General features: G+C 51.2%; 1 protein-coding gene and 1 pseudogene across 1 annotated transcript in view; both read right to left on the bottom strand.

Annotated features, from left to right (window-relative positions):
* LOC128271233 (muscle-specific protein 300 kDa-like) overlaps positions 1–6,553 on the bottom strand; it is a 61,572-nt gene extending 55,019 nt beyond the window's left edge. The window contains exons 1-2 of the mRNA XM_053008676.1: positions 5,803–6,553; positions 415–476 (exon numbers count right to left, since the gene is read on the bottom strand). Of these exons, the coding sequence (XP_052864636.1) occupies positions 415–476; positions 5,803–6,553 (813 nt within the window). The remainder of the gene's footprint in view (positions 1–414; positions 477–5,802) is intronic.
* Positions 6,554–13,674: 7,121 nt separating this feature from the next.
* The window catches only part of LOC128271230 (uncharacterized), a 10,447-nt pseudogene continuing 7,906 nt past the window's right edge, over positions 13,675–16,215 (bottom strand).

Below are 16,215 nucleotides of genomic sequence, written 5' to 3'. Positions count from 1 at the left end.
ACTTTCCGTTTATCTATTTCGTTTTTCTTTCATTCTATCCGAACGGAAACTAACGCAAAGTATTGGCCAACCGTTCCCCCGGTTCTAAAAGGGCTTGGTCGCGGGGCTGATGTGTTTGGGCTGTGTGGGGCTGACCTAATTTATGAACCAAATCCCCGCGCCATTCGCGACTCCCCGCAACCGATAGGGAACCGTCTAAGGACCCTCTTTCTCGTGCCTAACAGTCCAACGTTACAACTCAAGCAGGCGACGTCCTTTCGTAACGCACATTCGTTCCAATTTCCATCAGCCTACTACCCCCGGGTGGGGAGCAATATATCATTAGGGTGTTAGGGCCCTGTGGTTTCTTTGATATCTGTCTGCGCCGTTTCGATCGATTAGCTCCGGACGCTCGGATACGGATACGCCACTTACCTTGCATAGAAATGAGTTGATCCAATTAACGAAAGTTTTCTTCTGTACACGTTCTTGTTCATCTGCAAATACGGAGACAGTGGAGCACAGTGTAAAATTAGTGTCTCATCGTTTTAAGGGAAGTACTATAAACGGGAAGCATGAGGTTCAACAATTGCCACATCATCTTACACGACGCTCAACAACTTTACACCAGTTACAAACTTATAAATGAACGTTATCTAATAATTTGGTAGTTTTTCAGCACTTGCTGATTACACAACGCACGCAGATTACGACAACACTTCCGCCCGATGGTACACCTCAAACTGGGTGCTGCTGTTTGGAACCGATGCACCGATGCCGAAGGAACCACCGCCCTGGTTGCCATGGTGAAGAAAGTAAATAATTGCTACCGTATCGATATTTCGTGCCAACAATTCCGATGCGCGAATGCGCGGGGCCTTAGAAACGCCGCCGCCGCCGGCGCAAGGGAATTTTGTTTATCGCGATGCCCTCTGCAACCGGAAGACCAAGTTTGTTACAAACCCGAACCCGCCGCAGATAATAACGGTCGTTTACAAGGGGCGCACCGGTTATTAGCGGGATTTACGACTGGTGCGTGTGGGGTTAACGTTATAAACCGTTTCGGGGCGCATATTTCTCTTGCCACAGCTAGCATTAGCGATCGATACAGGACGGAGCGCCGTTTGATTGTTTGTTAGCCCTTTGGCGAGTGCAACCCGCGTGATCGTCCAGAATAATCAAGCGTAAGCGATTCGGAAGCCATGTTTTTATTGCCATGCAAACATTCGAGCGCCGCCACTACAAAGTATGGCCACCCCCATTCATCGACACGCGTATGTAAATTGGCCTCCCAGCACACGTGACGCGCGCTAACAACGTTGCCCTACGTTGATGCCGTTTGCCGTCACTCCGTGATGATTTTATCCGCGAGAAATCGGAGCTCCACTTCAGATCACCGGGGCACGTGTGGGAAGTGTTTCATTCACACTCAGGGGCTCTAGCTATCGATTCGAGATGGTTTAGCTCTCGATCACCGATTAGCTCCGTTGAGTGCAAATCAAACAAGTAGTCAAATCAAATCATAATTAGAAAAGGCACACACGGCACGGCCGCCGCGTGTGGCAGACACCCGAATGGAAGAAACATTTTTATGACACGAAGTTTTTGAGCCAAGAACCGGTTTCCGCAAACCCAAAAAAAACGGTGCGGAACGAACAGTAATCGGCACGCAAAAGTAAGAAAACAAACGGGCCCAACAGAGGCATTCTTTGAAAACCCAGCCCCCGGCGGCCCACGGATTAGCGGTCCCGGGAGCGGAGTGTTCCAATGTTCCATACATGCGCTTGCACTCGAAAAGATACGCCAGGCGCGATAAACAGGTCGGGGTCGGTGTTACACCGCAAACCTCCCGGGCCGGCTTACCGATAATCGATACACTCGACGCCACGGTCTCGCCGTCTAGGCGCGGCCCGGCTCGGCTCGCCATAAATCCTTGACAACCTTGTATGCCGTGTGCTCCAGACGCACACGGAAACATATCCAGACGGTGCGGTGGTGGCTTGCCCTGTAAAAAGTCCTTTCACCGGGGGTGCGCCCACGTCCGGCCCGGCGCAGCATAAACTCGGGCGCGGCCAACGGAACAGAGCCCATTGATAATTTGTGAAACTTTTCGCCACTTTTCACAGCCCTCTGAGATGGTTCGAGTTTCGCAATGTCAATGAAGGTTCGATCAAGTAGTCGTGGAGTGACGTTTCACTTCACTTTTGTATCAAATTGACATTTCGTTGCCAACGCGGGAGCTTACCTCGCTTCTCGAGAATATGTATATCGTACTCGTTTAGGCTGCTATTGAACTGCCGCTGGACATCGATCATTCGATGGACCATTTGACTGCGGTACGCACTGTACCAGGCCGGGCTGTTGGTGACCTTCGGCAACGCACCACCGGGCCCCGATGTTGGCGTTGTGGCCGGCGATGGGGCCGGTGTGCGGCGTGCCGGAGATATCGGTATCCCGGCGGTGGCCGTGAAGGAGAGGATTTTATCCTCTTCGTAATGCCGCAGACTAACTGCCGCATTGGCGTCCTCGTCGTCCTCCGAAGACGAGTCGAAGACCGGCTGCCGGTCTTCTTGCCGGTCCACCCTTCGACGCTTGGTAGCGTCTTCGGGTGCTGCGTCATCTTTGCTACCTCGAGCTGGCCCGCGAGCCCCAGAGCAAGTGTTATGCCGCCGTTGATCCATATTCCATTGCTTCTGGCGGTGGTTAGTTTTGCAAAGGCGCTAATTTTTAGTAGGTTCAGTTCACACACACGCTCGTCACATGCACACATACACAGCCACGCGGTGGTTAGGCACTAAAACTCTTCCACTGCCACTCGGCACATTCAGCGGAGCATAAGCACTTCACAAGCTGCGTGGTTAGATAATCGAATTTATGTTAATTTCCATGCAAACCAACGAGCGCCCCTTACCACACACATTCACACGACCGACCTCACTTTTGACCACACGTTCCCTCTCAATATACACGAAACAAGCTCTTGGAATAAACACAAAGAAAATCGATAGCCCGAAATTGTGGCCCGGAAATGACCTAGTCAGCGCGAGCGAGCACGTGGCAATTACTTCACCGAACCACGGGGCGCTGGAGCTGGAGGTCACCGCAAGAGGCACCCGTCGTTTGGGTGACTTTTTTCGTTCGTGTTAACGTCGCCGCAACCGCACCGCGCGGAGATCCGACTTCAACGACGGTTACGCGAAACCTAACCGCGCGGCGTGCCGCGTGAGGCGAACGAGTCACACGACCCCACCACGGCGTTCGAGAGGCCTCCATGCGGTTGACCAACCGACCACCGCGGAGCCCGCCCCGTGGCGCCGTTCCCCTCTAGCCTACAACGAGATAAATTAACCGAAGGTCAGTGGATAAGCTCTCCAGCGTGGTGCGGTAGTGTGCGTGTCACGCTGGAGCGCGGAGCATGCGGTGCAACAATGCCGCGAAAGGTCGTACTGTGTGCCAGGCAAGGGCTTCTTCTGCGGGTATAGAAGTGAACCAAATTATTGCTGCGCACTTTTGCGATGTCTTGGGGTGCCATTATTGCGACTCTTGGACGACGTTTGATGCAGAGTGAAATGTGACGAAAGTTGAGAACGGTCAACTGGAAAAAACGGTCATGTGAGGGGTTTGTTATTTGCGTCACTGACATCATCGATCTCCGACGGTCGGAGCTATTCTCGCGGCGCTCACTAAGATCAGACACGTGTGGGTTGCTAAGGCGTCCCGCTCCAGGTTACTGTGTGAATTGCACCTGTACACCGTATGTCGATTTTGTAGAAGATTTCTACCCGGCCGATGTGTGTCCTTCAGTTCTCAATGCAACGCCATTCAATAAGATTGCGCATTTGCTTCCCACAACAGGGAATTTGCTGGCCCCCTATTTGAACGGTTTGTTAGCAAACGGAGCACATTCTGAAGAAGTACAGCAACAATTGCTGCCTCACCGCTGGTGATCGCAGCAGCCTTAAAAACTCCGCTAAAACCGGCACTTTGAGCATCGCAATGGCACACTGACGTAATCGAAGCCACTTCCTACTCTTGGGGACTATTTCGATCGCACCGGCACCGCATCGATTTCGAGACGTATCGGGTTTCGTTTGGCACCACCACAATGCAGTAGGCTGGATTTGCGAGGAACTGCGGTAACTATGCACAGTCAGCCTGGATCGCCAATGTTTGTTCGCCCATTTCGCTCTGAAGCAGACCACCGTTTGATGGGCGAATGCAAAATTAATTGCTCATGGCCCCTACTGTTGGTTCCCCTCACAAGTGCACAGGTTACACACAATTATTCCCCCAAGCTCCCTCAAAAGTGGCAGAGCAAAGTGCGGTCGGTCTTTCAATTACGGGGAACACTGTTTTCACTTGACAGCCAACCCAACTAGTCTAGCCGCCAACCAACGGAGCGGCAAGTCACGGTCATTCGGCGCTATTACGCATGACAACGGGCCAACGGAAAAAAGAAACGAAACGCCATCATCGCGGCGGATGCGAACGAAGCGGATCACAACAAATGGAATAACATTAAACCGGGGGCCCCCCTTCACAAACACTCGCGCACAGCGGCAACGGAATTCGCTCTCGGGGACACAGCATAAAAACTCTCTCGCTATCGCTCACTCTCTGCGCTCAGCTGTCATCGGGCGCTTCGGTTTGTTTACATTTTTGCGTCGTACTCTACGCAATGGTCGCATCCGCTCGCGCTCTCGCGCCATCATCGTGTCGCGGGCCGAGCGTACGCGTGTTTTCTATTTACTTTCGCTTTCGACCGCCAATGTCGTCATCGTCTCAATCGCCCGTTTGTTTTGGCTATGCCGCTTGCCGTCCCCCGGCCTACTGCGATGTGACCTACATTTTCGTGACGACGCTGCACGCGGTAAGCACCAGCTATCGCGCTCGGGTCGGCGTCAAATTTGAATGAAACTTACCGCGACCGGTCACCGATTCGATCTGTGGCCGGTTTGGTCACTATTTTTGGCGCGCATCCTTTCATTCAAATCAACGTGTCGACCGACCGAGTGGCCCCCATCCGTTACTTGCAGATTTTTTTATAGCCCTTCCAAATGAGAGACGAACGCGAGAGATTGTCCAATCGGTGCTGTCGTTTTTTTTTCTGGCGACCGCGCGGCTCATCCGTGAATTATCGCCGTGACCGTCGTAGCGATCGGAGCGAGCGTCTAACAACATTCTAGCAACATGTTGGGATGATGTCATGATGAACCAGACCGAACAGCCGCAGCAGGGAGGTCATCGATAGGGCACCACCAACAAACCGCAAAACAAACAAGTTCCGCTGCGAAGCGAACGCTTTATCGTCTGGCTGCAGTTCCAGAATTTATTCCTTTTTTGGTGACTCGTGCATTTTGAGCCGCATGGTGAAAAAAAGCGGAAATTAACACCATCAGAACGAAGGTGTCGGAGCTCAAGGTCAACCGGCTGGGTTCGGATCAACCGAGCCCAGAAGCGGCTCTGAAGAAGCATTTAAATCGAGTTTAAGAAAAAGGTTTTCACATAATCTCCTAATCTTTCTGTGACCCAAAGAAGTGCTGAAATGTCGACATCCAACCCGCTTTTGGTTGAATGGGATGAAAATAGCTTTCACAAGCATCAATCTCTCCCGATCCGACGACGACAGCTGGTGGGACGGTTTGATGGACAGCTTGGCGCGAAGAAAAAGTGCCCGGAGAGTAAGGTCAAGTTTCCGATCGTTATTTTTCATCGGTCCACCGCCCCCACCGTTGCGGAGACGCCCAGTGACGTCAAGGATGTGGAGGACACGCGTGCCGCGAGAGGAAAGATGGTCCGCGTGTCCTTGTTGTGTTCACCTACCTTGTAACAGCATAATGGTAGCCTGATATTCGGCCAACTTCTCGTCCACGTAGTCCTGCGATTGTGCCGCAATAATCTCCGCCGTCGACGGGCCTTCGGCCCCCCCGTAGTCGTAGATGACGTACTGGGAGTGTGGTGAGTCCCCGGGATGCCCGACGGGTGGACCGTAGTGATAGGTCATTCCACCGTACACCGACGAGCCCTGGGTGGAACCGGGCCGAGCCTGCCCACCACCGCCGTAGTACGGACCGTAGTCCGCTGCGTAGCTACCGATACTGTGCGGTGTCATGGACCGGGGAAACGACGAAACGGGAGACATGGCCGACGAGAACTGCGGGTAAGGGTACGGGGGCGCCGCCGTGGCCGGAGAAACGGGACGATAGACGTGTGCAGCGACGCTGCCGAGGCCCGGGGCCGCAAAGTGAGTCGGTGTCATGGCCGACGGGATCGGTCGCTGGAACTGGTGGAACTCCTGCGAGGCCGCCTGCGTTCCGGTCGCCGCGGATCGGACGGACGCAGGCACTGACCGGTCGGCCACGTACTGCGAGCTCGGATGTTGATAGACGAACTCGGTTGGCGGAGCGCGAGGCACTTCCGCGGGCACTCTTGGTGGGGCCGCCCCGGGCGGAACCCAGGGCGACGGAGAGCGGAAGTACGTCGGTGGTGGCGTCCGCAGCCATCCTCCTCGTCCACCACCGCCGCTACTCCCGGCACCGGGAGGCAACGGATTATTATTCGGCGGCCCGGACATCGTTTGCCGGACTCAGTGCCTTCGCTGCGCCTTGTGGCTTTTCGGTTTCGCTTTAAACGCCTTTGGCAACCTTCTAACACAAACAAACACGCACACACACACACACACGCACACTAAATGGCCACCGCGCGACAGTTCACTTCACGATCGCACGCCCGATCGTCACGAACGTTGGCTAACTCACTTGCCGCGCACGATCGGCACGCACCAATCATTCCTTGTCACGTTGCTTCGCTTCACGTGGTCACGAATATTTTTAAAGTCGTAATGCGTAATGACACCACATTTGGAGCGGAACCACCGGGGGGGGGGAGAGAGAATAAAAAACGGGGTGGATAAATAAATTAATAGGCTGACGCTGGGCGCTGAGAGGACGAAGCGAGCGAGAAGCGAGCACCGGTTGCCACGCTGCAGGACTGTAGTAACTTATCTGAGCGGGGGGGGGTGATCGATGACCAGATCTGGTGCAATCTGACGGGCAGCTGTGGTCTTGCCCTGGTCGGTTGGTTGAAATTAGAAATTTTCAACATCAAACGATCGTCGAACGCACGAGAAAGGCGTGAAAAACGGCTTGTCAGAAGCCGGTACGCTTCGAGTACCTTCGCGAATAGCAATTCTGCGTCTCCCTCACTAGAATGTCATAAAAGCTAAACCGCAAATATGATGAACTATGCTGTCTAAATGCGCCGACGTGACTAACGGCACCGATGCCACCGGCACGGCAGATGATCCTCGTGGCGTGTAAAAATAAGATGAAGGACAGCACGGTCCAACCAGTGACGTAAGCTGATAAATGGAACTGCCGAAACGTGCTGGGAGGCCCCAGACGTAGTCGGGCAATAAAACAAACTGGGCGGTCGCGAAGTATGCACCGCCGTGTCCGGTGGCCGCGGCTATTAAAAAGCGCAACATTTTTTGCTCCTTCACCCCATCCGGCCCGGGATGATTTCATCTCATAAACCGTCGTTGCAAAATCACCACGGCGCAACCTCGCAATTTATGGACTAGAGACGTTCGCGAGGCGCGCATTGTTTGGGCGCTGCTGATCTCGGGCGTCAAAACAGCTCGAACCGATCGTTCGGGGGTCACAATGTTTGTAAACTTCTGGCGCCTGGCACGGTGCTTGGTGGCGCAACAGGATCATCTGATCAAATAAATCTCTCTCTGCGCAGTGCACCGGTAAAAGCACCGCCGGGTGGACGCCCTCGAATCCGGTGCTGTGTATAGTTGAGAATGCAAAAGGAGAAAAGATAAAAATAAGTGGGCCAAAATAAAGCCCCTTAAAATTTGATGGCACCATGCGCCTCCATCAGTATGGGCCGGTTGTCGCCAGAATTCTCAGACAGACGCCTCACAGCCATAAGTTAATCTGGAGAGTCGGGTAGGAGCGAAAATAAGCGCTCCGGTGCCAAAAACGGTAATTCAAAAATATCCCACACGGTTCGTCGTTTGCTCGGCTGGAAAGCGAGGCCTTATCTCACGCGAACCAGATGCCGGTTGCATCCGCGGCGCAGGCCCCTGCCAGGTCTGGCAATGAACCATCGGCCGTGTCCATTGCCCGTGAGCCGAAAATAGCCTAGTCGCACGTAAAAATAGGCGGATCCCGATCAAGCGCCAAGCGATGGCCCGTCGATCGATGGCTATTTGTGGAAGGTACGCCAGGATTATCGCACGCACCACACGACCAGACACGGCACTTGCCGGTCCGCATCGTGTGTGCATCTGGTGCGGCTTCACCGTAGGAATCCCGCCGAACGCGGCGGGCAACCATTCCGTCTCGTCTGATCTCCGAAGCGGCGGCAGCTGTTCACGGTCCGCGCGCTCTTAAAGATCACTCGAGAGCTACGAATTCGAGAGCGGCGGCATTGGTTCCCTGGTTCACGGGCACCCATTCTGTTGGCAGAGGCACCGTTCCCGAGGCGTCGCGATGAGAAATGTCAAGTTTTAATTGGTGAGCAGCGGACTTAATGGGTGTTTAGAGGTTAGGTGGCCCTTAACTAATTATTCATTACTTGCATCCAATCGGTGCAACTGCTTGTTAACCGTGTTCAGCTTCGCTGAACGCTGAAAATAGTGTTTTCGCCGAACTATACCGACCACAAAATCTCAAATCTCGAGATGTTTTTTCTGAATCCAGTGCCCCAGCGCCGTGTGAGTCTTGGGAGTTGAGGGTCGTAAATTTTCACCACTTACACCCCAAGCCAATCTGCAGCCAGCAATGCAACGGAAGCCGTGCAGCTGCGCATCTGCCCCGTGGTGAATACTGATCGTACATCAAACGACAAACTGACAGCACCGTTGATCCGCGCACGTTCGCTGTTCAGCTGACATCATATTTTAAATTGATTTACAAAGAAACCGAGCGCCTCGCCGATCCACTGCCCTCGCCACCCGATCACATTTCGCCGTTCGCTCATTCGCTTCCCACCGATCGCACCGAATCGAGATGGGGTATCTAGGTTAGGGGGGGTCCGGTTGGATTACGGACACGGACGGACAATAATCAAATGTCAAACGCGAGGAATCGCACCCTCCATTCTCCAACGATGCCGCGCCAGTGCCCCTCTCCATTGAACCATAAACACAACTGCAAACCATGTGTTGACATGACGGGCGTGCCGCCGCCGCCCCCGAGCTGAAACTCGAGCCAGGCGGCCGCCCCAGAGTGCAGCGCAACGGACGGCGGCACTAAAAGTCAATGTTAAATTTAAAACATGCACCACACACTGGCCGGAGCAGCGCCGTTACATCATATTTTGTAGCAGATTTTGTCTCTCCACCTAATTGGGTGATAAATTTTGAACCCGCCCGACCGGGTGGACATTTAAAACCGCGATCGACGGTAAACTTAATGGAACGTACAGTTTAGCACCAATTAAGTAGGTGACGGTGATCGGTATAGTTATCGATATCGGTGTAAGTGGCCGCAACAATCCGAAAGCTTCATTAGGCAACGAACGCAGATCGAACGTGGTGAATGAGCCCCCTTATTTTTCGGCATCAATTTACGCATCGTTCTGTTCGTTCTGCGGCAGCAACACGGTGAACAGGTGAACCAGTCCAGATCGCCTAACGTCGTGGTGGGCGTAAACATATACGAAAAGGGCGATCGGTGGTTTATTTTTAGTGCCGATGTTGGGGATGAGGTTTTTCTGGAAATGGACGGCCCAATGAAAAATCAATTCCATTCCGTAAATGAGTCACAAAGCTGCTTACACAGTGTGTGCGTGGCGACCGCAGATGCGCCCAGCTGCGTATTTACAATGTCTTTCGCGTATATGCAAACCGCACCGCGCGCCGCCGCCGCCGCCGCCTATTAATAACCCGCCTCTGTCATGCAGCTGACGTCTGTTTACTCTAAAAATACGGCGTGTACCGCGTTGTGTGCCAAATCTGTTCGCCAAATCGCTCGACGCTACGCGCTGATCCTCGAGACGATCCCTACCGTTCGCGTCGTCCGCGAGCTACATTTCCCGTGCACCATCACACTGCATGACGCAGAGAAACCTCGGCCACGAAGAAGCGCGAGGGGTAAGGTTAAACGGTTTTGTACACCCCGAAAAATATACATCCGCTGGTTTCGTGTGTGCCCGACAAACGAGCGCGCCTGCAATGTGTTCCGGGCGGGGGGCGGCGCTTTATAAATAAATCTAATTATGTTGAACCTAACGCCAGTAGCGCACGCAACGCTCTCTCTATCGCTTTGGCACCACATTCGCATCCGGATCGGATGTTGTGGCCGCCCGCTCTAATGTCATCCATTTTGCTCCTTGCGGCAGAAGGAGGCGCATGGTGCTTCACTCGTTACCCGGCCCTCGCGGCGCGCAAGGACAGCAAAGGACATGGCCCGAATTTGGAGCGCCAGCCAGCCAGCCGGTGACAAGTGGCGTGAAGTAACAAGTTCGAGAAAGTGCTTCAGCGCTCCTCATTAGATCGCACCCGCCCGCGCTCCCGCGACGTGGTGAAAGGTTGGAGAAAAGTGGGGAAAAAAATGTTTCACATCTTATAAATAATTTTTCCTCCGTGACTCTGAAACGCGGCCACCCCGTTTGCTCGCTCGCGTGTCTTATCTCGCCGCAGCCGTCGCGTGTGACCTCTCCTGTCTTGTCGACTTCGATTTTTTGCCTCCACGCAAAGCATCGAAGCACCGCATTAGCCGCGACTTCCAAAAATAGACGATGAACGATCGGCCATTTCGGCGGTCGGGCGCTTAGCCCCCGATCGCCGCACGGCACGGTACCCCCCGCTCGGTGGGCTTGGGATGTACTTAATGATCGCGAAACCAACAAAACCATTTCACTGTGAGGGTCACTTTTTTTCGAGCTGAAACATCGTAGCAACATGTGACGTGCGGTGACAGCTAGGCTGTCACTTCTCCTTGCTCCCCTGCCATTTGATTTACTTTTACATCAAGCTTCACAAAGGTCGACTCTGCTCGGCACACTACGATCGCTCTATTTTATCCTTTTCCTCAACCACACCACACACACACACACACTCACAAACACTAGTGCCGTCGCGTACGCACTGCGTAGCGGAAAATTACCCACACTTGGTTACGCAACCGGATGGCGGTTGCTTTGCACTTTTGAATTTCTCACTCGTTCTAGTGCACCATTTCCCTCAAGTGCACGTACAATCTCCCGGCTAGCGGATTCCTAAATCAACAACCTCTTGCGGTGCGTTGTTGCAAATGCTTTAATTAGCAATTAAAGACCCTCCCTGCCTGCAGCCGCGAAGTGGACCGCGAATCACGCGAATATTCCATTTCCACGGGCACGCACTTTCACCGGACGCACGGAAACCTTCGGGCACAACTTTACGGGCTTTGGTGGAGCAACTTCAACAACTTCACGGTGGTGCTGCCAGCCCTGCACTTGGTAGACTTCTTGGTAACCGGACCCCGGCAACAGGCAACAAACACACACACACACACACACGAAACGGGGGAAAATAAACTACCAAACCGCGGCCCGCAGCTCCAATCCGCGCGCTGCAAGTTACTTTTAGTGCGTTCGTTCCTGCAGCACAACTGATTTTCACGACTGTTCCCGACGAGATCACGAGTTCGACTGGTTTCGAGCGATTGGCCACCACGGCACACGATCGGTGAGCGGCGTCCGCGCGAACCCGTTCGCTCTGGCGAACTTGCGCACTTGCCACACACCGCAGACCAGAGCACGATCGTGTTCATCCGCGTTTCGCGGTTATGGTGCTTTTTACTATCATTTGTTGTCGTTTCGCAGTGCGAAAGGAGAATCGTCATCGTTAGTAGCGCCGCCGTGCTGCCATTAATCAAATTTAGAACTCCCTGACCCTTCAGCGGACAGGGGAAGCGTACTATAACGTTCACCACTAGGTAGCATTACCACACATCAACTGGGCTCTGATGGTAATTTAATGGCGAAACTTTTCCTATTCGTCGAAGCAAAGAACAATAAACTGGCCTGCCGTTGCCCGGAGATGTTTTCGCAACGGGTTCTGGCAATGGCAGCCGAAGTGGTATGTGAAGATGGCCACTACACTACCACGCTGACTGAACAGTACACGTGTCCCGCTTCGTATAATGCAGCCGGGTAATGATGTACTGATAACATAACGGTCCGGGTTTTCAAATAATAACCTTAGCGAGTCCTACGCGAGCAAAAAATATGCTGATAAAGGGAGACATTTCGCAAACGTTGCTTATAAAGCACTTTTGATTCACGGACGGACTTCAGTTTCATTCGATCTTTTCGAGCTAACGGAGATGCGCTCGATACCGCTTGGTTTGATCATTCTCATCGCGTTCCCATCGTTGCTTCTTGTGGCAGGTCAAAAAGCAAATCATGTCGAATCGTCGACGAACGATCAGTTGAAAGACATTCAGAAACAACTGTTCCTCCTCGACCGGGCCGTCCGGAGTCTTTCAACTCAAATGGATGACTTAAGGAGTCAAATGGACGGTGTGACCCTACTGCCAACGTCTACCTGCCGTGCGACAATATCCAACTGCGGTCCGACAGCAGCATCGAATGTGTCTGGAGTTTACTCACTCCAGCTCTGTGCTGAGCCGCCGTACCAAGTGTTCTGCAATCAAACGTTCGAAAGTGGCGGATGGTTAGTGGTGTACAGCCGGAGCAACGGAAACGGAACCACATTCGACCGTACCTGGGAGTCGTACCTACACGGATTCGGCCACCCGGACGGAGAACACTTTATCGGCCTGCAACGGCTACACGCCCTAACGAGTGCATCGTGGTACGAGGTTGCGTTCGTGCTCATGAGGCAAGGCGAAGAAAACGTTGGCCTTTACGATCGCTTCGAGATTGGTGACGAACGGGAGCGCTTTCAAATTAAACGGATCGGTACCGCCAAGGGTTCCATGCGACTTTTTCACGCCGACCAATCCTACATGTTCCACACAGCCAACCGGAACAACTTACACCCGGAAGCGAGAGAAACGATGGTTAAGGAAGGATGTGCGTTCTGGTTCATCGACACACCGCACTCGATCGACAATGCAGGTTTTGCGCAGTTTTGTCGCAATCTGAAGCAATTGAAGATAATGATACGGAAACGGCCAGGCACTTCCGCGGCTTCTGAGTTCTAGAGGATCACATTTTGCGTGTGGTCTAAACTTTCGGCGAAATCACATTTTGGGGTAATTAATAAGTCAATTGGCAGTAGGCAGATTCTTTCACACTTTGTTTACGAATAAAAAAAATAAAATTAAAAACAATTTTTTACAATGTTTTATTGACCAACGGAATGATGGCAGTAGAAGGCTCCCTCGTTTTTATTGTCATCCGTTCAACATGACGAATTAAACTGAATTATTGGAAGGAATTAAACTAGATTTCAAATCGATCGGAACATTCGAGCGATCTATTGATATCATCACCAAAAGTCGGCGTTGAACATTATCTTATAGTTATTTAGTAATGCAACGTAATGATGCAATCAAAGTTTATGGTATAGTTCTGTTGCAACGATTTTTTATGGCATATACAATTTCGGTAACAGCGATGCGCAGCTGACGAAGAAAATCATTTGCTTGTCATCCCCATTCAGCCAAGCCGCTAGCTTTTGAACCGATTCGCCAGCTGTCTTGTCATAGCCAAGAACGGAAGCCGGTATGGCTAGGTGTGCGTGAGAGTAGCGACTACATAGTACGCACACTGCAGTCCGGGAAAAAGACAAAAGATGCTAAGAAAGATGCATACCATTGACTTTACGAATACAAATTAGTATTTGGCATTGCTATCGAATCATTATTTTTACATTCAATTTCAACATGTCAGGATGGCCGAGCGGTCTAAGGCGCCAGACTCAAGAGCAAATCTTGCCTGCTATCATGCGGGTGTTTCCCTAGAGTTAGAAAAAAAAATCAACTATAACCATGAAACGCTCAAAAAGAGTAATAGGCAAGAGTTTATTCATATTTTCTTTGTTCATTACCATTGCACAGTTCTTGTTGTCCCCGTACATCGAACTCTCCGTAGCAGATTGGAGGCGATCGGTTGGATCGAGCATAATGAGCTGAACGATTCGTGGATCTAGCCAGAACTAGGTTTCTGTCGCATCTCGCTGATGAAATCGTTATTTAGCTTTCGTTTGAACTCCGGCACAACCTTTCGCGGCTGTAACGTGTCAGCAGCCTTTGGAGCCAGTTTGCGTTCATCGCACTCTGCCCAGTTCCAAAACGTGACCGTATTGTGTCGTGGGTTCACGTACGGCACAATATCCTTCATGGTGGTGGATAGATATGGATCTGCCTCGCGAAGCCCTTCGAATTCGTGTATATCACATTCGATGGTCGATCTACCGGTTTGTTGCAAGTTTGGCCATATCGAAAGGAGTCTACAGGCAACCTAACAGCACGCGGCTCTTCGGAACTACCGTAAAGTTTCGGTGGCTTTCTCACGTCCTGTGCCAACTTGGGTTGCGATGATTTTATGTAGTTCAATCAATCGAACCGAAAAATCAGATTAGCTTTATCGTCAAAATTTTGGGGAAATTTTTCGCGATTTTGGCGACATTTTTCTTAAAGGTATGCCGAGTTCGTTTGTCCCTGGTCAATAACACCCTCAGGATGGGTTGTGTCTTAGAATCGTTCAGGTTGTTATGATGCGAAAACAACAAAATCGTTTCAGCCTGAAACGTAACGAACCCAACTAAAATGAGGGTTATTTTGAAAGGTATTATTCACATTGCTAAAATTTTAAATGTTAACCCTGGAGACTACACCATGTGATGTAGATCCTTTCAGGGTATTTGTTTCTCCTTGTCTGGCATGACGGCACGGCCAATCTTTCTGCAACGGACTTATCGCCGTTGTTAACCCGGTGGATGGCGCCGTACTGCTTCAGCAGCAGCGGCCGCTGATACGCCAGCTCCGGACCCTCGTCCGATTTCCAAACAAACCATTTCATGAAATTGTGCTTCAAAAGCGTCTTACTAACAGATATCAAACACCAAATGTCGGCGTTGAATATTATCTAGCAGGGAGAGGTTTTTATGCAATGTAATGATGCAATAAAAGTTTAGGTTACAGTTCTGCTGCAACAGCCGAGCTAGCCATTCTGAAGTGGAGGAAATGCCACATATTGATTAAGATAATCTTGTTAAGTTAGATTAAGATAACTATCAACTAAATTTAATGAATACGGCCCGGTCCATTCTTCTAAGATTAAAAAAAAAGTTCTACTGCAACGACTTTTCATTGTGTGTACCATTTCGAAAACGAAACGGTAATTTTCAACTCACACTAATACTCACTCACAACTGACGAAGAAAATCATTTGCTTGAAGTTTCCGTTCAGCCAAGCCGCTAGCTATTGAACCGAAATCGATCAAAATTGAAGCAAAACTCAATGAAAACATGAAAAACCACGCAGTTATGTTGGCGAGGCCGAAAACAGTTCCAGAAATTAGGCTCAAGCCAAACTGGGTCCTGTAATAACTTGTAAAGTGGAGAAATATCACCACATGCTATCGAACCGGAACGGAAGCCGGTATGGCTAGGTGTGCGTGAGACTAACGATAGCGGAAACATGTTCCGCAAACTGTGTTGCGTGAACAAACGAAACATTCATTTACGGAATGGGGCACATTTTGATTTAGCTTTAATGCCAATGATTTTACGAACATGCAATAACTGGGTTTTCGAAAACAAATTCATTGGTTCTCAGAAGGAGTCGGCAACTATGGGTCGTTGGCAAGGGCTCATGACAAGGTGACTCTTAGAATGAAGTAACGAGAGAGCCCCAACTCTAAGCAAGTTGGCGACTATGGTTCGTCGGCAAGGGCTCACAACAAGTGACTCAATTTAGAAGTAGAGACCGATTCTGAGGGAGTCGGTATCTTTGGTTGTGGGTGAAGTTTCGATGAGGTGACTCTTTGTGAAGAAGGGCGCATTGCACAACAAGTTGGCAAGGCTTCAGGGAAGTGATTCTGTTGTAGGGGGAAAGATCTCTTTTGGGGTAAAACCCCTGAGAGTCTTATTCCCCGCTGGAGATGGCTGCTTTTGCTGGCTCGTGTGTGCTGTCCGCTGTTTCTGCGTCCGTTCAGGTCATCACCATCGCGTGAGAGATAGCTGGTCCGAAGATGGGGACTTGTGTTGAAATGGATGTAAATGAAACTCTTAGGAGTTTGGTAATTTCTTTTAATAATTGTTCTTT

Source organism: Anopheles cruzii, chromosome 3, assembly GCF_943734635.1.
Source record: "Anopheles cruzii chromosome 3, idAnoCruzAS_RS32_06, whole genome shotgun sequence".
Lineage (NCBI taxonomy): Eukaryota > Metazoa > Arthropoda > Insecta > Diptera > Culicidae > Anopheles > Anopheles cruzii.
The sequence above is the reverse complement of the archived record's forward strand: the minus strand, read 5'-3'. Positions and strand labels throughout refer to the sequence as shown.